General features: G+C 43.0%; 1 protein-coding gene across 1 annotated transcript; it reads left to right on the top strand.

The window, feature by feature from the left end:
• Window positions 1-1072: 1072 nt before the first annotated feature.
• LOC132344762 (ATP-binding cassette sub-family C member 4-like) lies at window positions 1073-23795 on the top strand. The gene is made up of 4 exons (XM_059884454.1): window positions 1073-1497; window positions 13568-13678; window positions 14224-14388; window positions 23753-23795. The coding sequence occupies exons 1-4, from the start codon at window positions 1442-1444 to the stop codon at window positions 23793-23795; spliced, it is 375 nt and encodes a 124-aa protein (XP_059740437.1). The 5' UTR covers window positions 1073-1441.
• Window positions 23796-25096: the final 1301 nt, after the last annotated feature.

Here is a 25096-nt window from a genome sequence, read left to right on the forward strand (position 1 = left end):
TTCTGTTACTTTTCATTAGGTCTTGCAACTCTACAAACATAATCTGTGCTAAACCCTGTTGTTGTCCGAGGTCAAAAAATCTGTTGGAGTTTGGAGGAAACAAAGGTTTATTGAAAGAGTCAAGCAAGGAGTTCACGCTCAAAAAAAATCCAAACTCCCTGATGGGTTTCAGGGGAGAGTTTTTATAGGGAAGGTGAGGGAGAAAGTGCAGTGTAGGTTTCCCTCATTATTCTTTGATTGGTTGATGATGAGGTAACAGGGTCGTGTCACGGGGTTTAACATCTTCAGTCCTCAGGCTCCAGCTGGTGTGGGGGCTCCCTGCTCGTGGTCATCATGCAGTTAACTTCTTCCATCTGGTGAGGGTTTTAGTATCTGCAGAACAACTCAGGAATGTGCATCAGACACTGTCATCTATATGATCTAAATCCTTCAGGGAAGGACTAAAGATTTTGTGATTGCTATATGGCTGATCTATTGTTTAATATTTTGTTGTTGTTGTTACTACACATTCACATTCTTTCAATCATTAATTCTTGAGCCAGCCTTCTGTGGTTCAGAGGAGACCTGGGAGATTAAAGCTTTTCTCCAAGCAAGAGGGGCTTCCCAGGTGGTTCAGTGGTAAAGAATCCACATGCCAGTGCAAAGAGAAGCAGGATGCAGGCTAGATCCATGGTTCAGGAAGATCCCCTGGAGGAGGAAATGGCAACCCACTCCAGTGTTCTTGGGTAGATAATCCCACGGACAGAGGAGTCTGGTGGGCTACAGTCCATGGGGCCACAAACAGTCGGACAGGATTGAGTGAGCACTGCATGCACAAACAAGAGGCAGGTAGAGGGCATGGGGTGGGATCTAGCCCAGGAAGGTCCCACAAGGTCCTTGCTCCATAACAGCTGGACACCCTCCTGTAGCACCCTTATTTGGTCTTGATGAGGGCAGAGTGCCCAGAGCGCAGGCTGCTATCTCCTTGTGCCAGCTTTCTCTGGGTCTTCATCACAGCTGAAGGAGCGTTTCTGATGCAGCCTGCCCCTCCCTCTCCGTCTTCTGGGTGGGGGCCCGGGCTCAGAGCGCGGCCTTTGGTAGAATTTGCAGCCCGGTGCCCAAACGTAGGCGCCTCTGTCCGGTGCCTTGGGTGCCGCAGTTTCCTTAACTGGCTCCATCAAGCGCGCCTGCAGCCTTTCCTCACACCTGCGCGGCCCCCGGCAGAGCCCGCCTGGCTGGCCCTTAGTCCTGCTGCCCCCACCGCTCCCGACTCCAGGCCCCAGGGGCAGAGGCACCAAGCGGGTGGCTCCCCCCTGTGCTCCACTCCCTGAAGCAGGTGGTTCTGTCTCCCCCAGAGAGGACCGCGCTGTGTCTGAGCCTCCAGCCTCCCCGCCGGCGCCTCCAGGAGCAGCTCCATCACCAGAGCAGCGCGACCCCGACCCGCGGCTGCCTCCACGACAAGATGCGGAAGCCCAACCCGCTGCAGGACGCGAACTTCTGCTCGCGCCTGTTTTTCTGGTGAGAGCCCGCCTGGGCTGTGACACCTCCGCCGTCGTGGGGCGGGTGCTTGACGCCGCCGCTGCGCTTTTGGGGACCGAGGAGGGGGGTGGTCGGGGCGAGGGAGCGCTTTCAGCTGGCGCCCTGGGCACCTGGGAGCTTGTAGCCCGTGGGGCCACGTGGTCCCTGGCATCTGGCGAGCCCGGGAGAGGGAACTCGTGGTGGGGCTCCCTGACTTGTAACTCGCTGCTCCACCAGCAAACTCCTTAGGCCCTAGTAGGACGGGGAAGCGGGTGAAGTAGGAGGGGCGACGAGTGAAGCAGGAGGCAGGGAAGCTGAGACCCCAGGCTGCCCAAGGGGAGTCTCCCGCCAAGCGGGAGAAGGACTGGACCACCCCCTCCACCACCCCCCACACACCCAATACCACGCACCCACACTCCATCCTTAGCCGGCTTCCCCAGTACTGCTCAGGAATTCGCAGTTCTGAACTAAAGCGGCATCCTTATTTTCCCCCTAAGCAAGCAGTTTATTAACAGCTTCCTTTATCCAATTAGTGCCCTGCACTGTTACCATCTTCCAAGAACGTCCCCATTTCCCCCATATTCCTTAGGTGACAGCTGAGTTCCGCCTGCACCGGGCTCCCTCGTCACTGTGCCTATGACAATGTCTCCCTTCCTCCCTCCCTCTCTCCCTGTACATCTCTCACTGCATTTCCTGGTATCTATTTGTGACAAGTTTCATGTGTGTAAAAACACTTGTTTTTATTTTATTTTTTTTCTTTTTCTTTTTTTTTTTTTAATCCTTTATTTCTCATGTGTTCCCCATCCTGAACCCTCCTCCCTCCTCCCCCCCATACCATCCCTCTGGGTCGTCCCAGTGCACCAGCGCCAAGCATCCAGCATCGTGCATTGAACCTGGACTGGCGTCTCGCTTCATACATGACATTTCACATGTTTCAATGCCATTCTCCCAAATCTTCCCACCCTCTCCCTCTCCCACAGAGTCCATAAGCCTGTTCTATACATCAGTGTCTCTTTTGCTGTCTCGTATACAGGGTTATCGTTACCATCTTTCTAAATTCCATATATATGCGTTAGTATACTGTATTGGTGTTTTTCTTTCTGGCTTACTTCACTCTGTATAATAGGCTCCAGTTTCATCCACCTCATTAGAACTGATTCAAATGTATTCTTTTTAATGGCTGAATAATACTCCATTGTGTATATGTACCACAGCTTTCTTATCCATTCATCTGCTGATGGACATCTAGGTTGCTTCCATGTCCTGGCTATTATAAACAGTGCTGCGATGAACATTGGGGTACACGTGTCTCTTTCCCTTCTGCTTTCCTCAGTGTGTATGCCCAGCAGTGGGATTGCTGGATCATAAGGCAGTTCTATTTCCAGTTTTTTAAGGAATCTCCACACTGTTCTCCATAGTGGCTGTACTAGTTTGCATTCCCACCAACGGTGTAAGAGGGTTCCCTTTTCTCCACACCCTCTCCAGCATTTATTATTTGTAGACTTTTGGATCGCAGCCATTCTGACTGGTGTGAAATGGTACCTCATAGTGGTTTTGATTTGCATTTCTCTGATAATGAGTGATGTTGAGCATCTTTTCATGTGTTTGTTAGCCATCTGTATGTCTTTGGAGAAATGTCTATTTAGATCTTTGGCCCATTTTTTGATTGGGTCATTTATTTTTCTGGAGTTGAGCTGTAGGAGTTGCTTGTATATTTTTGAGATTAGTTGTTTGTCAGTTGCTTCATTTGCTATTATTTTCTCCCATTCTGAAGGCTGTCTTTTCACCTTGCTAATAGTTTCCTTTGATGTGCAGAAGCTTTTAAGTTTAATTAGGTCCCATTTGTTCATTTTTGCTTTTATTTCCAATATTCTGGGAGGTGGGTCATAGAGGATCCTGCTGTGATGTATGTCAGAGAGTGTTTTGCCTATGTTCTCCTCTAGGAGTTTTATAGTTTCTGGTCTTACGTTTAGATCTTTAATCCATTTTGAGTTTATTTTTGTATATGGTGTTAGAAAGTGTTCTAGTTTCATTCTTTTACAAGTGGTTGACCAGATTTCCCAGCACCACTTGTTAAAGAGATTGTCTTTAATCCATTGTATATTCTTGCCTCCTTTGTCAAAGATAAGGTGTCCATATGTGCGTGGATTTATCTCTGGGCTTTCTATTTTGTTCCATTGATCTATATTTCTGTCTTTGTGCCAGTACCATACTGTCTTGATAACTGTGGCTTTGTAGTAGAGCCTGAAGTCAGGTAGGTTGATTCCTCCAGTTCCATTTTTCTTTCTCAGGATCGCTTTGGCTATTCGAGGTTTTTTTGTATTTCCATACAAATTGTGAAATTATTTGTTCTAGCTCTGTGAAGAATACTGTTGGTAGCTTGATAGGGATTGCATTGAATCTATAAATTGCTTTGGGTAGTATACTCATTTTCACTATATTGATTCTTCCAATCCATGAACATGGTATATTTCTCCATCTATTAGTGTCCTCTTTGATTTCTTTCACCAGTATTTTATAGTTTTCTATATATAGGTCTTTAGTTTCTTTAGGTAGATATATTCCTAAGTGTTTTTAATGTAATGAATGGGGATACCATTCTTGAACACGTTTTGCTTTTGCCTGGGACACACAGCCAGGACTGGAGTATGTATTTGAACAGCCCCTTTCTCTGTTGTGAATATCTCCACTTCCACATTTGAGGACTAAACCTTGGGGATGTGGTCCCTGAAACCCGTGGGGTCTTATGCAGATCTTTAGCCTTCAGAGAAACAGTGCATGGTCTTGATGCAGGTGGTCCTGCCCAGGAGTCATTTGGTCCTGAAACTCCTGAAGGGTCCCTGAACTGTGAGGAAACACCAATGAAAAACACTGCAGAGAGCTGAAGCTCTTACCTGAAGTCTTCATCTAATAGCTGGGACCATTATTTTTTGGGGCTCCAAAATCACTGAAGATGGTGATTGCAGCCATGAAATTAAAAGACACTTACTCCTTGGAAGGAAAGTTATGACCAACCTAGATAGCATATTCAAAAGCAGAGACATTACTTTGCCAACAAAGGTCCATCTAGTCAAGGCTATGGTTTTTCCAGTGGTCATGTATGGATGTGAGAGTTGGACTGTGAAGAAAGCTGAGTGCCAAAGAATTGATGCTTTTGAACTGTGGTGTTGGAGAAGACTCTTGAGAGTCCCTTGGACTGCAAGGAGATACAACCAGTCCATTCTAAAGGAGATCAGTCCTGGGTGTTCATTGGAAGGACTGATGCTAAAGCTGAAACTCCAATACTTTACTTTGGCCACCTCATGAGAAGAGTTGACTCATTGGAAAAGACCCTCATGCTGGGAGGGATTGGGGGCAAGAGAGGAAGGGGATGACAAAGGATTAGATGGCTGGATGGCATCACCATCTCGATGGGCGTGAGTTTGAGTAAACTCTGGGAGTTGGTGATGGACAGGGAGGCCTGGTGTGCTGCGATTCATGAGGTCGCAAAGAGTCGGACACGACTGAGCAACTGAACTGAACTAACTAGGCAGGCCTGAACCTCTGGATTTTAATCACTCTTTGGTGATTATTAGGTCTTTTGTTTCTGGAACCTAACTCATTCATATTTTCCACAAAGTCTGATACTTATTTTGTGGGACAGCCTAAGGGATCCCCAGGGAATGGGAGCTGCTATGCTTGTTCTGATGGTGGTGTATTCAGTGTGTAGTTACGTCTCTTGGTCATTTGGTGGCCCTTAAGGAAAGAGGGGCTTAGAAGAAGGAATGTGGGTGTGGTTACTCTAAATAATACTGAAATAGTCAAACATCTGCTTAAGGCAGGGCAAGCAACTCTCCAGGCACCTTCTGTCTGTGGATTTTCAAAATGTGTGTTTGGAAATGGGAAGATAAAGACTTTTCATTCATCTTGGTAGATACCCATTTCCAGTTTTCCTGCTGGAAGGAGAGAAGCTATTACCTCTTATTTCACACTTGAAGTTGCTGAAGCAGAGAGGTTGAGTGAGTTGTCTACCAGCACACAGCTAGAAAGTGAAAGAGTTGGACCCCAAATCAGGCAGTCTGGCTCCCTGTGTATGTAACTGCTGTATCGAGTAGGTTCTATTTGTGTACTTGTTTGTAAATGCACAGAGAAGCCGATTCCAAACACACCTTTGGTCTTATTGGCAGAAGTCTCTCAAGGCAAGTTCTTAAAGTTCTTGTTGCTGGAGATGATGCATGTGAAACATCTCTATAATCAAGCTTTAGGGCGGCTCTTCTCAGAGCTTTCAGATCTGCTCATCCTCATCACCTGGGAGTTTGTTAGAAATGCAAATCACCCCCCCCCCACCCCCCGCACTCTTTCTAGACCAATTGTGTAAAGTTAGAAATTCTGGGGGTGGGGGTTAAATAAGCTCCAGGTGATTCTGATGGAAGGTTGAGACTGGCTTCTGCTTTCAGCCACCCCTCCCACTGGCATCACTACTTCAATGTTAACTTTTAAAAGGGGTCCAGACTTTGTGAAGTTAGTTGTTGAACACAATTTCCAGCCTGTATGTAAAGTCTGAGGTACCCTCGTGATTTCCTTGTGTTCCCCACTCGCTGCCCTGGGGAAAGCTGACATGAGCCTAGGCAGGAAGTACTGCCCAGAGACAAAGTCCACCTTGTAGAGAAAAACTGAGTTTTCATCTTCTCATTGGGTGTTTGCTTTTCTTCTCATATTTCACCTGCTTTCTAAACTTGCAAATGATGCCAGTAACTAGCTTATTGTCTTTATACAAATGACCTCACTGGAGTTTTAGTGTTTTCACAGCACAGGTGGGACTTAGGGTCAAAGAGAAGGCATACATTATGGCTATGGGTAATTATTGTGGATTTTAGAAATTTCTGCAATAAAATTAAAGCTATAGAAGAAGAAGTGAATAAAAGTTTATTTCTATTAGCCACGTACACTCACTGATAATTTGGCTGTTTCTTAGAAGTAGAATAACTGGTGAAAGCCGAATTTTGTTCCATCAGGCTTGCCCTCTTAAAAACTGTTTGTGTGTTTATTTCATTGCTATTTGTGAGTACCTGAATTACATTTCTAATGGGACTGAGGTTAAAAATGTCAAACAGTTACTTATTTATTGTTGTTCACGCTGGGTCATCATTGCTGCTCTCGTGCTTCTCTCTAGTGCTTCTCTCTAGTTGTGTGGTGACGGGTGGCTACTCCCTAACTGTGGTGCAGGGGCTTCTCTTCTCATGGAGCACAGGCTCCAGGGTGAGTGGGCATCAGTAGTTGTGGCTCATGGGCTTAGTTGCTCCATGCCACGTGGACTCTTCCTGGACCAGGAATCACACCTGTGTTCCCTGCATTAGCGGATGGATTCTTAACTACTGGACCATCAGGGAAGTCCAATATCAGTTTTAATAAGAATTTATTTGATTTTTAGAGTTGGAACTTTATTGACTATTTGTCTTTCTTGAATTGTCTCTTCGTAGACATTTTTTCCTATGAGGCATTTTTATACTTGAATAATTTGCAATAGCGCATATAATACTTTTTCAGATTTTCCTTTGTTCTTTAGGGTTTTAAATTAGATATAATTAATTATATTGAACTTTTCTTTTTAGCTTCTCCTATTGCTTTTGTAATATGTCTTTTTAAAAATCCTAGCATCCTCTATATCTCTGTAAGCATTCTATTTTGGCTCTCTTTTCTTATTTAATTTCTAACAATAAAGACAACTATATATATATATATATATATATATTAGTATTTGGTATAAGATAGACCTCATTTTCCCAAACAGCCCATATTCCTATCATGGTTTGTTGAATGACTCTTCCTTTTTCCCATTATTGAAAATCAGTGGCACAATTTTTGAACCATGCCCAGTCTGTTGAGACTCTCCCTGGCAATGTCCCCGCTGTCCTGCACTGCAGCCTTGGGGTTGTGCCCTGCATTTCTCCCACCACCCCCCTCATCCCAGAAGCAGCAGGTTGGAGGTTAGTGCAGGACTTATCCCCAGAGATGAGGGTGGAGCGGGGTCTTGGACCAGATGCATTTGGCCATCAGGGAATGGTTGCATCCTTACTCCACTGACACTGGCCACATCTCAGTCAGTAAACTGTCCCCTTGCAAAGGCAGTGTGGGTGTGGAAACTGCCACTAGCATCAAGTCAGACTCTCCAGAGACTTTTGTCAGAGAAGCTGACATGAGGGGGGATATGAACTGGCCTAGTGCTGAGATGGTTTAGGGAGGTTGGTGCTGTTAGGCCGTCAGTAACTAATGATTGTGAATACATAGAAATGTTTAATTTAAAGCTAGTATTCTTTGCACCAGTTCCAGAATACCACTTGTTCCTCATTAACAGTGAGAGATCCACATGTTGTAGATGGAGGCTGGGTGAGCTCTGCCAGGTGCTTTTTCTGGCCTTGACCTGTTTCTTGTAAGCATTTAGTTTGTTGAGTTTTGGTAATTTTGTACAATAACTACAGTCTCAAGCAAGGTGTAGAACACCACAGAGATATGGTGTGTCCTTGTGGAAAACTAATCTGCCTAAAAATTTTATCTCTCGTAGTTTTTTCTTGATTTTTTGGGATCTTGATCGTCCTACCTCATCATCCTACCTCATCATCCTGAGAGGTGTCAATTAGAGTCCATTCAGATGTGTCAAGGGAATAAGTTGCCTGAGTCTTCCAGGTGTCCCTCATACATGTTGACCCCCTTTCTCTCTGTTGACATGAAACAAAGAGGGTATCAGATATTTCTCTGCAAAAGATAGGCTTATGGGATCAGCAGAGAATTATAGTTTGAGGTTTACAACTATGGAGAGCTACATGCAAGTCTTCAAAGGGCCAGGGAAAGAGATAACTATTATAGAGGGGAAAGGAAATTGGCAGGTCTGTTAAACAAAGATTCCATGGCGTTTCATTGACTGACTGCCAGGAAAGAAGCAGAGTCTTTGTTCTTCCTGTTGGGCTCTGTCATTGTAACTGCATCTGTCAAAGTTATCAGAGATTTTCTACTGGGGCCTAGTGGGATTACTCAGGATCTCTGTCGTGGTGACAGCTGCTCTTTTTCTGGTGAGATATTTTCCTGTTTAGAGCAACACTGTCTTCTCAGGTGATCCCCTCAGCAGCCTTGGGAGGTGCTATCTCCACATGTTCTCCTCAGTTTCCAGAGGCCAATACTGAGATGTTGTGTGGCTAGTTTGTGGTCATTCAACCAGAAAGTGACAAAGTCTAGACTCTAACACAGGAAGACTTCTAACTGAGGTACATCATGTGCAATTTTTTTCTCATTACATTTTTTTAAATTGTGGAAAAATGCACAAAACATAAAATTTACCATCTTGACCATATTTAAGCATATGGTTTAGCATTGTTAAGGACATTCATGTAATTTTGCAAACAATTTCCAGAACTCTTTTCTTCCTGCACTAGTGTGGGGGGAAGTGTCATCATCTGGGCACATCCCAGTGCTAATTCTGAGTGTTTTCTGTGGGGAACGACTGTAGGGTAAATGGCCTAACATGTTTCAAACCTGTTTAGTGGTAAAGCTCACTGACTTATATACTTTTGTTTTGGAAGGAAATTGAGACATAGTAAGACATAGTAAGGGTCACTGAGATGCTGACCTGGAGTGGAGAAATGGAGGAGGGGGCACAGTTGAGGCCCTGGGTCCTCAGGGCCACTGTTGGGATTAGGATCCAGTCTTCTGTCTCCTGGATTGGGGTTCTTTGGAGGTGCCAACCTACCAGAGTTTGTAAAAGCTGAAGCCCAGTTTCTCATATTGCTTCTTTAATGATTCATGGACATTCATGCATTCAATAAATAATTCTTGAGCATCAATTCTGTATACATACTGTCCTTGGAATAATGGAATAAAAGAAGTTTGATCTCTGCTTTCACTGGTTATTATTGTCTTACCTTGAAATTTTCCTTACCCTGGCAAGGTCAGGAAAATGGTGTTAATCTTTGGGCTATCTCTACATTTTATTATCATTTAAATAATGCCTAATGGATTTGAACAGGGTTTGAGGGGTATCCTGTGTATAGTTAACTGTTTTTTTCCCTTTTATAATAAGTAATTTGCAGAGAGAGAATTTGAGATTATATGGATACCGTCTTCCACATCAAACTTTCACCCACTGGTTTTAACTTCCATTGATAATTTTCTGACTCCATCACTCCTTTTGTGTTTGTTTGCCTCTGTTTGCAAGAGCATTCCTTTCTTTCCTGTTAATGTAACAACATGGATTCAGAGATCCTTTCTTAATTTAATTTGTTGTTATTCATTGCCACTTATTTGTTTTGATTCTCAATGTATCCCCGATTTGTCTAGCAAAAGTCATTCAAGCTGGCTTATCTGTCCTTTCTATACAATCTCATGACTCTTTCAGGGCTTCCTTATTTTATGGTGCAAGTTGTTCCTTCTTGGACTTTCTCAGCCTGTAGGTCTTAGGCTGTAGACAGTGAGGCTTTTGCCGGGATTGCCTGGGGCTCTGCTTACCAGGGCTTGTACTAGTTATGAGCAGCCCCCACAGAAATTCTCCTTTTGGAGCCAGTGTTGTGGCTTGACTGGCTCTTGTGGTTCTTACGATTGTGGGACACATGTCAGCAACAACCATCAGGGGACTTTGAAATGATGAGGTGTATCACTCATTCACGTGTCGTGGAGGGTACCAGACACACCTGGGGTGACACAGGCAGGTCCTGAATAGAGAGAGGGCATGTGAGTTAGTCTGGACTTGAGATTCTGCCTTTTGGGGGTTGATGGTGGGGTGTCTAGGATTTTGATGGTTCACTTTTTATTGCTAAGTATGCTAAGTCACTTCAGTCATGTCAAACTCTGTACGACCCCATAGACGGCAGCCCACCAGGCTTCCTCGTCCCTGGGATTCTCCAGGCAAGAACACTGGGGTGGGTTGCCATTTCCTTCTCCAATGCATGAAAGTGAAAAGTGAAAGTGAAGTCGCTCAGTCATGTCCGACCCTCAGCGACCCCATGGACTGCAGCCTTCCTGGCTCCTCCATCCATGGGATTTTCCAGGCAAGAGTACTGGAGTGGGGTGCCATTGCCTTCTCTGTCACTCTTTATTGGTGAATTTAAAACACAAGAGCAGGAAATAAAGTGTGAGAAGGGAGAATCAAGCAGTCAGCAAGATAGTCTTATCAAGTCAACCAGAGCTTTTTCCAAGCGGGAACTTCATGGGTGGGGTGGCCTGGCTCTTTATCTAGTTGTGTAGGTGGCACATGTTCATTGGAGGTGGCTGTCTTTGACAAGGATGTCTCCAAAGTTTAATGTCTGGCTTTTATATTATAATCAAAAAAGCTAATTATCAGGTGCTTACATAAACTGCCCCAACCTTGGAACCAGCTATTTCTTCAAGGAGCCTTGGCTCCTTTTAGAGAAGAAGGGCATCAGAAAGTTAAGATCTGCGTGAAGGGTCCTAAAAGGCGCAGACTTCCAGTTATAAAATAAATAAGCTATGGAGATGTAATGTCTGGTGTGGTGACTATAGTTAGTAATACTCTATGCATATTTGAAAGCTGCTAAGAGATTAGACCTTAAAAATTCTCACCACAAGAAAGGAAATGTAATTGTGTATGTTAAAAAAAAAACAGAACCCCAAGATCTAAGGACTGGAATGCTCTTTGCTACCAGTATGTCATTACTCCAGGGCCTCTCATTGTATAGAATTAGGGTGTATACATATGTGTGTGTAAACACATATGTAATTAATTTTAAATTTATTTTAGGATAATTACAATATTATAATGGTTTTTTTTTGCCATACATCAACATGAATTGGCCACAGGTATACGTGTGTCCCCCTGATCCTGAACCCACCTCCCACTTTTTTCCCCACCCTATCCCTCTGGGTTGTCCCAGAGCACTGGCTTTTGGTGCCCGGTTTCATACATCGAATTTGCACTGGCCATCTGTTTTACATATGATAGTATACATGTTTCAATGCTATTCTCTCAAGTCATCCCATCCTTGCCTTTTCCCTCTGAGTCCAAAAGTCTGTTCTTTACATCTGTGTTTCCCTTGCTTCCCAGCATGTAGGATCATTGGTACCATCTTTCTAAATTCCATATATATGTGTTAATACACAGGATTTGGCTTTCTGTTTCTGACTTACTTCACTCTGTATAATAGGCTCCAGGTTCATCTACCTCATTAGAACTGACTTAAAGGTGTTCCTTTTTATAGCTGAGTAATATTCCACTGTATATATGTACCATAACTTCCTTATCCGTTCATCTGCTGATGGAGATCTAGGTTGCCTCCATGTCCTAGCTATTGTAAACAGTGTTGCAATGAACATTGGGGTACATGTGTCTCTTTCAATTCTGATTTCCTTGAGGTGTATGCTCAGCAGTGGGATTTGCTGGGTCATATAGCAGTTTGCTGGGCTTCCCTGGTGGCTCAGAGTTTTAAAGTGTCTGCCTGCAATGTGGGAGACCTGGGTTCGATCCCTGAGTCGGGAAGATCCCCTGGAGAAGGAAATGGCAACCCACTCCAGTATTCTTGCCTGGAGAATCCCATGGATGGAGGAGCCTGGCAGGCTAGTCCATGGGGTCGCAAAGAGTCAGACATGACTAAGAAACTTCACTCAATTTAACTCACTTAAAATGGCAGTTCTATTTCCAGTTTTTAAAGGAATCTCCACACTGTTCTCCAAAAATAGTGGCTGTACCAGTTTGCATTCCCACCAACAGTGTAAGTAGGTTGCCTTTGCTCTACACCCTCTCCAGCATTTATTGTTTGTAGAATTTTAATGATGGCCTTCTGACCAGTGTGAGATGATACCTCATTGTGGTTTTGATTTGTCTTTTTCTAACAGTGAGTAATGTTGAGCATATTTTCATGTGTTTATTAACCATCTGTATGTCTTCTTTCGAGAAAAGTCTGTTTAGGTCTTTTGCTCACTTTTTGATTGGGTTAGTTTTTCTGATATTGAGCTGCATGAGCTGCTTGTATATGGTGAAGATTAATTCTTTGTCAGTTGTTTTGTTTGCTGTTATCTTCTCCTATTCTGAAGGCTGTCATTTCACCTTGCTCGTAGTTTAGTTTGTTGTGCAAAAATTTTAAAGTTTAATTAGGTCCTTTTTGTTTATTGTTGTTACTCTAGGAGGTGAGTCATAAAGGATATTGCTTTAATTTATGTCGAAGAGAGTCTATGTTTTCCTCTAAGATTTTTATACTTTCTGGTCTTGCATTTAGGTCTTTAATTCATTTTGAGTTTATTTTTATGTATGGTGTTCGATAGTGTTCTGGTTTCATTCTTTTACATGTAGTTTACCAGTTTTCCTAGCACCACTTCTTGAAGAGACTGTCTTTTCTCTATTGTATAATTTGCCTCGTTTATCAAAGATAAAGTGTCCATAGATGCATGGATTTGTCTCTTGGCTTTCTATTTTATTCCATTGATCTATATTTCTGTCTTTGTGCCAGTACCATACTGTCTTGATGACTGTAGCTTTGTAGTGTAGTATGAAGTCAGGCAGGTTGATTCCTCCAGTTCCATTCTTCTTTCTCAAGATTGATTTGGCTATTTGAGGTCTTTTGTGTTTCCATACATATTCTTGGAGAAGGCAATGGCAACCCACTCCAGTACTCTTGCCTGGAAAATCCCATGGATGGAGGAGCCTGGTAGGCTGCACTCCATGGGATTGCAAAGAGTCGGACACGACTGAGCGACTTCACTTTCACTTTTCACTTTCATGCATTGGAGAAGGAAATGGCAACCCACTCCAGTGTTCTTGCCTGGAGAATCCCAGGGATGGCGGAGCCTGGTGGGCTGCCATCTGTGGGGCCGCACAGAGTCAGACACGACTGAAGCGACTTAGTAGTAGTAGTAGTAGTATTCTGAAGTTATTTGTCCTAGTTCTGTGAAAAATACCATTGGTAGTTTAATAGGGATTGTGCTGAATCTGTGGATTGCTTTGGGTACTATACTCATTTTCACTATATTGTTCCTCTTCCATTTCTCTTTCTTCTTCTCCTTCTTTTTTTTTACAAAGCTCAAGAGTTAGAACTTAATTAGATATGTGTGATTTGTATATCTGTGACTCTCCATTTCTCTTAAATTTTAACAGTTGGCTAAACCCCTTGTTTAAAATTGGTTACAAAAGAAGATTAGAAGAAGATGACATGTACTCCGTGCTTCTGGAAGATCGCTCCCAGCACCTTGGAGAAGAACTACAAGGGTGAGCACAGGCAGCAGGGAGAAGGGGAGGAAGACAGAATTTCCACGTGTGGCTAAAGTTGTGTTGTGGGGAGCTTTGCCTTCCTCTGGGTTCTCCTGAGCCTCCTTCCCCTGACACGGCACACTTACCCACCTCAGGCTGACCCTGGGCTTAACACACTTTGGAAGCTGGGGAGCCTATATTCTCTGTGCATTTGTGGAAGTGGAGAGAACCTGCAGCAAGACCCTGGAGGCCGAACTCTGTCCCTCGAGGTGAGGTCCCTGGAAGAGGGTGTCTGCTCTCCTGAGCTGCTCATGACCCTGTGAATCCAGCTAAGGCTTGGCAGGAACTTGTTTCCTGAGACTGAGACTTTTCCCTCAAGGCCTGTTTTTCCGGTGCTTCAGGGTCTGTACTACTCATCTTTCAGGCATCCAGTGAGCAATTAGCCAGCATTTATGGGGCATCCACAGAGTGCCCTGTAGTAAAGGTTTTTCCTCCAGTCTGCCACCTCCCTGTTTTGTCTGGTGGACACATTGTTCTTTACTGTACTTTGTTTCTCATCACAGGTACTGGGATCAAGAAGTTTTGAGAGCTGAGAAAGATGTGCGGGAGCCTTCTTTAATGAAAGCAATCTTAAAGTGTCACTGGAAATCCTATTTAGTTTTGGGAATTTTTATACTTCTTGAGGTAAAAGCTTTTATATACTGTGCATTGCTTTTTACCATATACAGGTCAGTACTGAGATGGACGGGACCTATGGGTAGAGAGGCCAGTATTTTAAGATTAGAGGATAAAATGTCTAGAAATCATGATGTAGCCCAGAAGTTGTGCTTGTCTTTAGAATGGACAGATGCTTAAAGGACTGGATCTGTGGGGATTAACTATTTTCCTTTTAACAGGTTAAAACATAGTGTTGTGGAAGGGAAAGACATTTTATATCATATACCTAGTATGGTGGAAAAGACATTTTATACCATATTAGGATATTATTGATGCTCAGTAAATAACATAAATGCTGAAAGTGATCCTTGACCAAAAAAATATACTACAAACTCAAGAAATGTGGTTTGGAGGATGTAAACTTGGACCAGAGCCCAGATAACATAAGATGTTTTAGAGGTGCTCAGCAAGTAATTGTTAAGTTGCCCAATTCACATCTGATAAATGCTTTCCTAAGAAGGGATTGTCATCTCTCCCCTTCCTGTGACACCGAACCCATGGCCCTGCATTTGGGCTGGAGCTACCAGAGCTCCCAAGAATACACCCTTCCCTGGGCTGCCTCCTTCCCTGTAGGCTGGGTCACCCAGGCCAGAGCTCCCTGTGATGAGGAGCTCCAGCTTCATCATTGAATTGCAGAGACTCCATGCACCATCCATGCTGGTTTCTGTCCCTGGATGTGGGGTGGTTTCCTGCATGAAGGGGGATCCTGGTAGCCTGGCATTGGCAGAAGGTGTAGGAGGGGATGTGGAGTAGACAACCAGAGACAGAAAGCGGTGAGGTCAGTGACCTTCATGACCCTGAAGATCCTGGGTAAAGATCCCCCAGAGAGACAGTTCCAACCTGAGGACACAGTGCCATCAGCCCATCTATTCTGGCTGAGCCTACTCAAGGTCTGCTGCAGACCCACTTGGGTGGCTCGTGCTCTCAGTGGTCCCTTAGTGCTGCCATAGGGACATGGGTGGCCTGTGAGTGTGTGAGAGCAGAAGGGATGGAAGATGCAGGTGCTGTGAAAGGGGTGGAGAAGGTGGTGAGTTGTCATAAGTCCATTGTGTTGGGGATAAAGTGGGTGGTCCAGGTAGTTTAGAGTTGGGGGGCGTGGCTCTTGTTTAAAGGTTGTGTTGTACCAAATGCACTGTGGGTAGCAGGCAGTAGAGTAGGTGAAGTCTGCCCCACACAATTGGAGAGATCAGAGAATCTGTCAGCTCACAGGTGACTGAATGGTCCTGGGAGATGGAGTCTTTGATGACAAAGGTGGGTTGACCATTGTGTCAGAGAGTGGGGACAGGTATGTGGGGTGGAGTGCCACCTTTGAGAGGGCATTGACGACTGAGATACTGCAGTGCCTTGTGAGGGCAGGGTGGAGTGTTGATTTCAAAGTTGTCCAGCCCCAGTAATACTGCCTGCTGGGCATCTAGGAAGGTGCAACTGGTAGAGCCCTGGCCCCTATTTCAGGAGACTGGTTGTTGGGCACTCATGGCAAAGAAGTGGGAAGTTGAGGACCTGGTAAATGTGGGGGCTCATCTTCTGTAGTATTAGAAGTATTAGTAGCAGATAACAAGCTGGCGGAGGAGTAGGTGGACCTGGAGTACATCTCTCTCCATGATACATCAGGAATACACCTTCAGGAATACATCAGGAAGACACAGAAGTGCATGCAGGACACCAGCTGAGAGTGGACAGGAGTACCTGCCCAGTGGAAAAGAATATATAGACCCACGCAAAACTCGAGACCAAGCCCTGAGCCTTTGGAGTGGGTGCAGTGACTCCACGACCCTAGTCTACCAGAAAACTAACCCTAGGGAGTATCAAATAGTGAGAACTAACACGAAGGAAATCACTTGAATACAAGGCCCAGCATCACCCAACCACCAGTAGCACCGTGTGGAGGATGCCCCATTTAAACAACAAACAAAACAAACATACAAACCCAATCATCAGCAGACAGGATTACCACCTCACTCATCCTTGCCCATTAGAGGAAAAACAAACAAAAAAACTCAGCACAAATCTCCCCTATACAAAGCTCACACAAACCACTGGACCAAACTTAGGAGGGCAGAAAACAAAAAGAAGAAAGAATTCAGCCTTGAAGCCTGGGGAAAGGAAACCTTAAACACAATAAATTAAAAAAAAAAAAAGAAAGAAAGAAAAGAAAAGGCAGAGAAATGCTACAGAAATGAAGGAACAAACTAGAAAAAACAGAAGTCCAAATAAATGAAGAGAAATAGGCAAGCTACCTGAAAAAGAATTCAGAATAATGATAGTAAAGATGATCAAAAACCTTGAAAACAAAATGGAGAAACTGCAAGAATCAATTAACAAAGACCCAGAAGAATGGAAGAATAAACATACAGAGACAAACAACACAAATACTGAAATTAAAAATACTCTAGAAGGAATCAATATCTGAAGCAGAAGAATGAATCTGTGAGCTGGAAGATAAAATGGTGGAAATAACTTCTGAAGAGCAGAATAAAGTAAAAAGAATGAAAAGAACTGAGGATAGCCTCAGAGACCTCTGGTACAATATCAAACCCAGCAACATTCGAATTATAGGGGTCCCAGAAGAAGAAGAGAAAAAGAAAGGCTATGAAAATGTTTTTGAAGAAATTATAGTTGAAAATTTCCCAAACATGGAAAAGGAAACAGTCAAGTCTAAGAGGCACAAAGAGTCCCATACAGGATAAATCCAAGGAGAAACATGCCAAGGCACATATTAATCAAACAAAGACTAAACACAAAGAAAGACTATTAAAAGGAATAAGGGAGAAGCAGCAAGTAACGTACAAGGGAAACCCCATACACTTAACAGCTGATCTTTCAGCAGAAACCCTGCAGGCCAGAAGGGAATGGCAGGATATATTTAAAGTACTGAAAGAGAAAAATCTACAGGCAAGATTACTGTACCTATCAAGAATCTCATTCAAAACTGATGGAGAAATCAAATGCTTTTCAGATAAGCAAAAGTTAAGAGAATTCAGTACCATCAAACCAGCTTTACAACAAATGTTAAAGGGACTTATATAGTCAAGAAATACAAGAGAAGAAAGAAGATCTACAAAATCATCCCCATACAGTTAAGAAAATGGCAATAAGAACATACTTATCAATAATTACTTTAAATGTAAATGGATTAAATGTTCCAACCAAAAGACACAGACTGGCTGAATGGATACAAAAATAAGACCCATATATATGCTGTCTACAAGAAACCCACTTCATCCCTAAAGACACATATAGACTGAAAGTGAGAGGATGGAAAAATATGTTCCATGCAAATGAGAAGCAAAAGAAAGCTGGAGTAGCAATCCTCATATCAGACAAAATAAACCTTAAAAGGAAGATTACAAGAGATAAGGAAGGTTACTACATAATGATAAGGGGATTAATCCAAGAGGCTGCTGCTGCTGCTGCTGCTAAGTTGCTTCAGTCATGTCCGACCCTGTGCGACCCCATAAATGGCAGCCCACCAGGCTCCCCTGTCCCTGGGATTCTCCAGGCAAGAACACTGGAGTGGATTGCCATTTCCTTCTCCAATGCATGAAAGTGAAAAGTGAAAGTGAAGTCGCTCAGTCGTGTCTGACTCTTAGCGACCCCATGGAGTGCAGCCCACCAGGCTCCTCCGTCCATGGGATTTTCCAGGCAAGAGTACTGGAGTGGGGTGCCATTGCCTTCTCTGAATCCAAGAGGAAGACATAACAATTGAGAATATCTGCGCAATATTCCCAACATGGGAATACCTCAATACATAAGACAAATGTTAAAAGACATAATAGGAGAAATTGACAGTAACACAGTCATAGTAGGAGACTTTAAGCCCCCACTCACATCAATGGACAGATAATCAAAACAGAAAATTAATAAGGAAGCACAAGTCTTAAATGATACATTAGATGAGATGGATGTCATTGATATCTTCAGGACATGCCATCTGAATGCAGAAGAATACACCTTCTTCTCAAGTGCACATGGAATATTCTCCAGGATAGACCACATCTCTTGTCACAAATCAAACCTCAGTAAATTTAAGAAAATTGAAATCATATCAAGCATTTTCTCTGACCACAATGCTATGAGACTAGATATCAATTACAAGAAGAAAAAAAAAAAAACTCTAAGAAACACAAACATATGGAGATTAAACAATACATTTCTAAATAACCAACAGGTTACTGAAGAAATCAAAAGGGAAATCAAAAATTTCTAGAAACAAATAACAATGAAAACACAACAACTCAAAACCTATGGGATGAAGCAAAAGCAGTTCTAATAGGGAAGTTGATAGCAATATAATCGCACCTCGAGAAACATTGACTAGATAACCTAACTTTACACCTAACACAACTGGAAAAAGAAGAACAAGAAAATGCCCAAATTAGTAGAAGGAAAGAAATCATAAAGATCTGAGCAGAAATACATGAAAAAGAAATGAAAGAAACAATAGTAAAGATTAATAAAACTAAAAGCTGGTTGTTTGAGAAGATAAACAAAATTGACAAGCCTTTAGCCAGACTCATCAAGAAAAAAAGAATCAAATCAACAAAATTAGAAGTGAAAAGGGAGAGGTTACAACAGAGGATGCAGAGATACAAAGGATTATAAGAGACTATTATGAATAACTATATGGCAATAAGATGGATAACTTGGAAGAAATGGTCAGATCTTTAGAAAAGTTCAATCTTCCAAGACTGAACCAGGAAGAAATAGAAATTATGAACAACCCACTTACAAGCACTGAAATTGAAGCTGTGATAAAAAATCTCTCATAAAACAAAAGCCCAGGACCAGATGACTCCATGAGAGAATTCTATCAACATTTAGAGAAGAGCTAACGCCTATCCTTCTAAAATGCTTTTAAAAAATTACAGAGGAAGGAACACTTCCAAACTCATTCTATGAGCCCACCATCGCCCCAATACCAAAACCAGACAAAAACAAAACAGAAAAGAAAACTACAGGCCAATATCACTGATGAACATAGATGCAAAAATCCTCAACAAAATTTCAGCAAACAGAATTCAGCAACACATTAAAAAGCTCATACACCATGATCAAGTTGAGTTTATTTCAGGAATGCAAGGATTCTTCAATATATGCAAATCAATCAATGTGATACACCATATAAATGAAAACTAAAAACCATATGATCATCTCAATAGATGCAGAAAAAGCCTTTGACAAAATTCAGCACCTATTTATGATTAAAACTCTTCAAAAAATGGCATAGAAGGAAGCTACCTAAACATAGTAAATGCCATATGATAAGCCTACAGCAAACATTATTCTCAATGGTGAAAAACTGAAAGCATTCCCCCTAAGATCAGGAAAAAGACAAAGGTGTCTTGTTATTATTATTATTCAACATATTATTATTGTCACACGAGTGTATGTTCCTCGGTTCTTTGTCTCCTTACAACAACGATTTGGAACGATGGACATTAAAGCCCTCTGTGCATCACAGCTCTCAGGTCTTGGACAAACAGTGTTATAGCTCTTAGGCAAATCAGTGTTACAGCTCTATTTTATTTAGAAGATAGCAGGAGAATCCATCCTCGAAGCGTGAGCGCATGCCAACCCAAAGACTCCAAGAGAGGAGAGTGGAGAAGCACGTGGGGTTGGAGGCGGGGGGCGGGGGGGTGGTGGGGGTGAGAGAGAGAGAGAAAGCGAGAGCGAGCGCGCGCACGCGGGAGAGAAAGAGAGAAAGCGCTTTGGCTCCTCCTTTTATATATTTTTTCCTCCACCTGGGCCTGCCCTATGGAAATTGGGCTTAGCCAGGGGTGCTGTTTGTTCTACCTGAAGTCTTCACTCTGGTCCTCGGACCTTCCTTTGACCTTCCTTTGTTCTATTTTAGTGGGCTTTTCCCTTCCTTTTCTTTTAGCCATCGCCATTTTGGACTCCTTTTCCCTATTCTACCTACCTAACATTATTATTCAACATAGTTCTGGAAGTCCTAGCTACAGCAATCAGAGAAGAAAAAGAAATAAAAATAATTCAGATCAGAAAAGAAAAAGTAAAGCTCTCACTGTTTGCAGATGACATGACACTGTATAGAAAACCCTAAAGATAGTATCAGAAAATTACTAGAGCTAGTCAGTGAATTTAGCAAAGTTGCAGGATACAAAACTGATACACAGAAATCACTTGTATTTCTATATACAAACAATGAAAAATCAGAAATTACAGAATCCAATTTACCATTGCAAAAAAGATAGAAATATCTAGAAATAAATTTACCTAAGGAGACAAAAGAACTGTACACAGAAAATTATAGGACACTAATGAAATAAATCAAAGATGACTTAAACAGCTGGAGAGATATTCCATGTTTCTGGGTAGGAAGAATCAATATTGTGAAAATGACTATACTACCAAATGCAATCTACAGATTCAATGTGATCCCTATCAAATTACCAATGATATTTTTCACAGAACTAGAACAGAAATTTTCACAATTAATATGGAAACACAAAAGACCCTGAATAGCCAAAGCAGTCTTGAGAAAGAAGAAATGGAGCTGGAGGAATCCACCTTCCTGACTTAATATTATCCTGGTTTTAGAATAGAGGACACTGAGTGCCAAGTACTTCCAGTGTGCCATGGTCTCACAAAGGACAAAGGACAGAGGGACATTATGTCTCAGGTACTCTGACTTACCATCTTGACCATCTCAATGACTTATAGCTTGCCCAGTGTCAGAAATGCTCATTAAAAAAATTATTTAAAAATTCTTTTTGTGTGGATTATAGGATCTTAGTTCTGCAACCAGGGATTTAACTTTGGCCATGGAATGAAAGCAAAGCATCTTAACCACTGAACCATCAGGGAATTCCCAGGAAGACTCATCTTGAGAGCTTTGTCTACAGGTCTCATGACACACGCATCCTGAACTTGGCCTGAAGTTAATAAATAGGATGCTAAGAACTTCCTAGAGCAGGAAGTCAGATTGGGGATTGTAATTGAGGGTAGATTCCAGGTGACCATGCACCCTGGGTGCCAGAAGTGACGAGGGTGTTGACACTAGCAGTAGCATCATGCTAAGTTCTGATGGACCAGGAGCCCTTTAAGAAACCACCTTTCCCCTCATTACCATCCCTAAGTGGCCTTTTATTTTATATGGTGGAAGATCTAAACTCAGCTCAGGATTCTCTAAAACATGAACACATTTATTTTGTGACATCCAGCCCTTTTTTAATTCCTCTGGTGCACAGGATGACTCATGGATTATCTGTGGTTCCCAGACAGTGCTCTGACCAACCACAACACAGGTATTCCTGGCAGCACCAGTGGAAAGAGGCAGGGCCATGCCAGTCCAGGGTGAGGATTTGGGGGTTAGAATTTTAAGCTATGTGAACCTCTGTCCTGTGAGAATTGAGGAGTGACTGTAATGCTTGGGGAAACAAGTACCAGGCTGATATTGAACCTGGGGCATTTACAGGTCACTTCTAATTAGAACAGGCAGCGAGTTCTCAGCATGTCTGGCCCCGCCCCTTTGTACACCTCCAAGGGGAATGTGGGTGGGGAGGACAGGTCTCCGCCTGCCCAGGGCCCTCAAGGTGCGGAGGTGGAGCCTGAAGTCTCTGCCTGGACCAGAGACACAGAGAACACCTCCCCAGGTCATCCTGGCTTCTCTCTGAGAGGTGAGGTCTCCACCTGCTGGTGTGTAAGTGGGGTGACCTCAGAGAACCAGAGTGGGTTCACCCAGTCCCTTCCCCTGAGAGAGGTGGAGTGACCAGGGTTTATGTCCTGTTCCCAGGAACATTAGAAAGGGCCTGGCCTTGTCCAGTCACTTGTTGTTTGTCCAGGGCCACTTTTGCTTATGGTTTCTGGTCTAGGTGGAGGCTGTAGGAGGCCCATGTTTGTGTAAATATTCACTTTGGAGCTCAGCTGATGGGCAGGAGGTAAACAGAATCCTCTGAGTCCCACAGTGGGTTTTGTGCCTTGACTCAGGGCTGGTTCCCCAAGAGCTGTATTGGGCTTTTGCCTTTATTTCCCAACCCTTTCTTCCAAGTGTCCCTTGAGTCTGCTCAATGCAGGAGGCTGAAAAGTGGCAAAGTGGCAAAGTGGAGGCTTTGGTGGCAAAGTTACTGTGGGCTGAGAGCAACCACCAAAGTCCACACAGCAAGGGAGAGGAGGAGAGGGCACTGAGCGAAGCAGAAGGGGACCTGCAGAGCAGACCTGCTATGTGTACCCTGTTGCATCTTGAGAGCATAGCATTAGCCATTAGTTGTTAGTGATACCCACAGTGATGACCTTGAGTCATAAATGATGGGAATGCTTTTTAATTCATTTTTTAAAAAGCATAAAAAAGGTTTTATTCCCATTAAAAATAAAAAATGAAGTATAATTGACTTATATTAGTTTTAGGTATATAGTATAGTGATTCAATATTTGTATACATTATAAAATGATCACTGCAAGTCTAGTTGCCCTCTGTCACCATACAAGATTATTCCAATATTATTGACTGTATTTCCTATGTTGTACATCACATCTCACTATTTATTTTTTTTTAACTACAAAATCGTACCTTCTAATCTCCATCATCTATTTCACTCATTCTCCCCACTCCTCCCTTATTCCATTTTCTTTTAGAACTCAGGGAAGTAGGTACCTCTTTTTTAAAGGTTGCATTCATAATGGTTAAAAAAAAAAAAAAATCTGCTTAGAAGTGAAACTTTTAATTGCTATCCAGAAATGTTGGCTTTTATAAATGACTTTTCTCGAGTTGTTCTGCATGGTGGCCTATGAGCAGCACTGAGTTTTCCAAGCCCTTTGTGAAACCAGCCTCTGCCATTAATAGAGCAGGTCTCTTCCCAGGACTTCTGTATCATAAAAATGATCATAGCTTACACTTGTTTTTTAGTGTTGGTTTTAGAGTACTTGGGGCTTCCCTGGTGGCTCAGAGGTTAAAGCGTCTGCCTGCAATGCAGGAGACCTGGGTTCGATCCCTGGGTCAGGAAGATCCCCTGGAGAAGGAAATGGCAACCCACTCCAGTATTCTTGCCTGGAGAATCCCATGGACAGTCCTAGGGGTCGTAAAGAGTTGGACACGACTTCACTTTCACTTTAGAATACTTTGAGCTGTTGTGGCTCTTAGTTGTCCCACAATTCCAAGAGGTAAACAAAGACCTGGAGGGCAGGTGGGCACATGATGGGCTTAGGGTCATGTGACTCGCAGGTGGCCGACCTGGTTTCTGAAGCCCAGTGTTCGGACTCCCAGGCCAGTGTTCTCTGCATTCTCTCCTGAGGCTTCCTCTCCTTCCACAGCCTCCATTGAGACTCAGAGTCAAGAGATGTTTTTCTGACAACAGCTCTGTGCTCCTCTGTCACCTGCTTCCTACAGAGTTTTTTTTTTTTTTTTTTTTTTCTCTGTAGGTGTTACAAATATTTCAAAACTACAAACATTGAATATGATTGAAGGGTAGTAGAAAGTGTCACCTGAGAATGTGCATTTTTGACACAAAGATTATTTTTAGCTGATTTTTTATTTTTATTTTTTTTTTTTGAGAAATAGACACAGGAGAAACTGTAAAGACAGAGCAGAAGTTACCCTTCTGTGAGGGACATTTACATTGATGAAGGAAATTTCCATTTGTAAAGGTGTCTTCCTCCCAGTACCAAAAAGAGAAGGATGTCTCTAAATCACAGAAGAATCTTGTCAATGGGGACTACTTAAATCTCTGTAACAAACCCAGCCATTTTAATTTTAGCTGCTTTTCCTATTAACTTCTCATTGTGTCCCTACCAACCTTTCTTTAGCTGGAGATGGTATTTAAGGTGGTGGCTTGGGCCATCTAAGGGAGTTACTCAGTTTTTCCTGAAGATGGTAGAATTGGGCCAGAAACACTTCAAGTAGTGTGGAAATGTAGTGGAGAAACTATAAGTTCCCCTAAGAAGCAAGAGGTGAGCCGGAATGTCAAGTGCTTGCAGGAGATTAACTAACAAGGACTCCACCACGAGATGTCTGCCTCAGAGACTCTCATAGAACTTTGAAATGATTGTTGTGGTATTATATTGGACTGTTTTAAATATCTTTTACAGTTTCACAGTTATGCAGAATTCTTGTGAAGCAAGAAGAACTATGTTCCCAGTTGTTTTGTGGGAAGGCTATTCACTGGGTTATAGGTTGGTGTCAAAGATGAAGGCTTTATGGGAACAATTTTTGATCTTGTTCTTGCTATCCAGAAGGTTTTCATTTGGTTAGTTTCAAGTTTGCTAATGAACATTTTCTCAATTGTTTTATTTCTTACTCGTTGAGGATTAGGATCAAGAACAGACAGAGGAGGGACTTCCCTAGTGGTCAGTGGTTAAGAATTTTCCTGCCAGTGCAGTGGACATAGGTTTGATCCCTGGTCCGGGAACTCAGATCCCACATGCCTTGGGGCCCATCAACTGCAACTACGGAGCCCACTTGGTGCACCTACTGAAGCCTGTGTGCTCTAGAGCCTCTGCTCTGCAAAAAGAGGAGCCAGCAAAACCAGAAGCACGACTGCTACAACTAGAGAGTAGCCCTCACTCACAGCAACAAGAGAAGGTCCACACAGCAAGGAAGAGCCCGTGTGTGTCAACGAAGATCCAGCAGAGTCAAAGATAAATAAACAAACAAGATTTTAAAAAAGAGCAGACAGAGGAGTGGAAGCTCTGAGCCAGGACTGGCATTTGTTGTTCAGTTGCTCAGTTGTGTCGGTGTCTGCTACCCCAGGGACTGCAGCATGCCAG

Source organism: Bos taurus, unplaced genomic scaffold, assembly GCF_002263795.3.
Source record: "Bos taurus isolate L1 Dominette 01449 registration number 42190680 breed Hereford unplaced genomic scaffold, ARS-UCD2.0 Leftover_ScbfJmS_2057, whole genome shotgun sequence".
NCBI lineage: Eukaryota > Metazoa > Chordata > Mammalia > Artiodactyla > Bovidae > Bos > Bos taurus.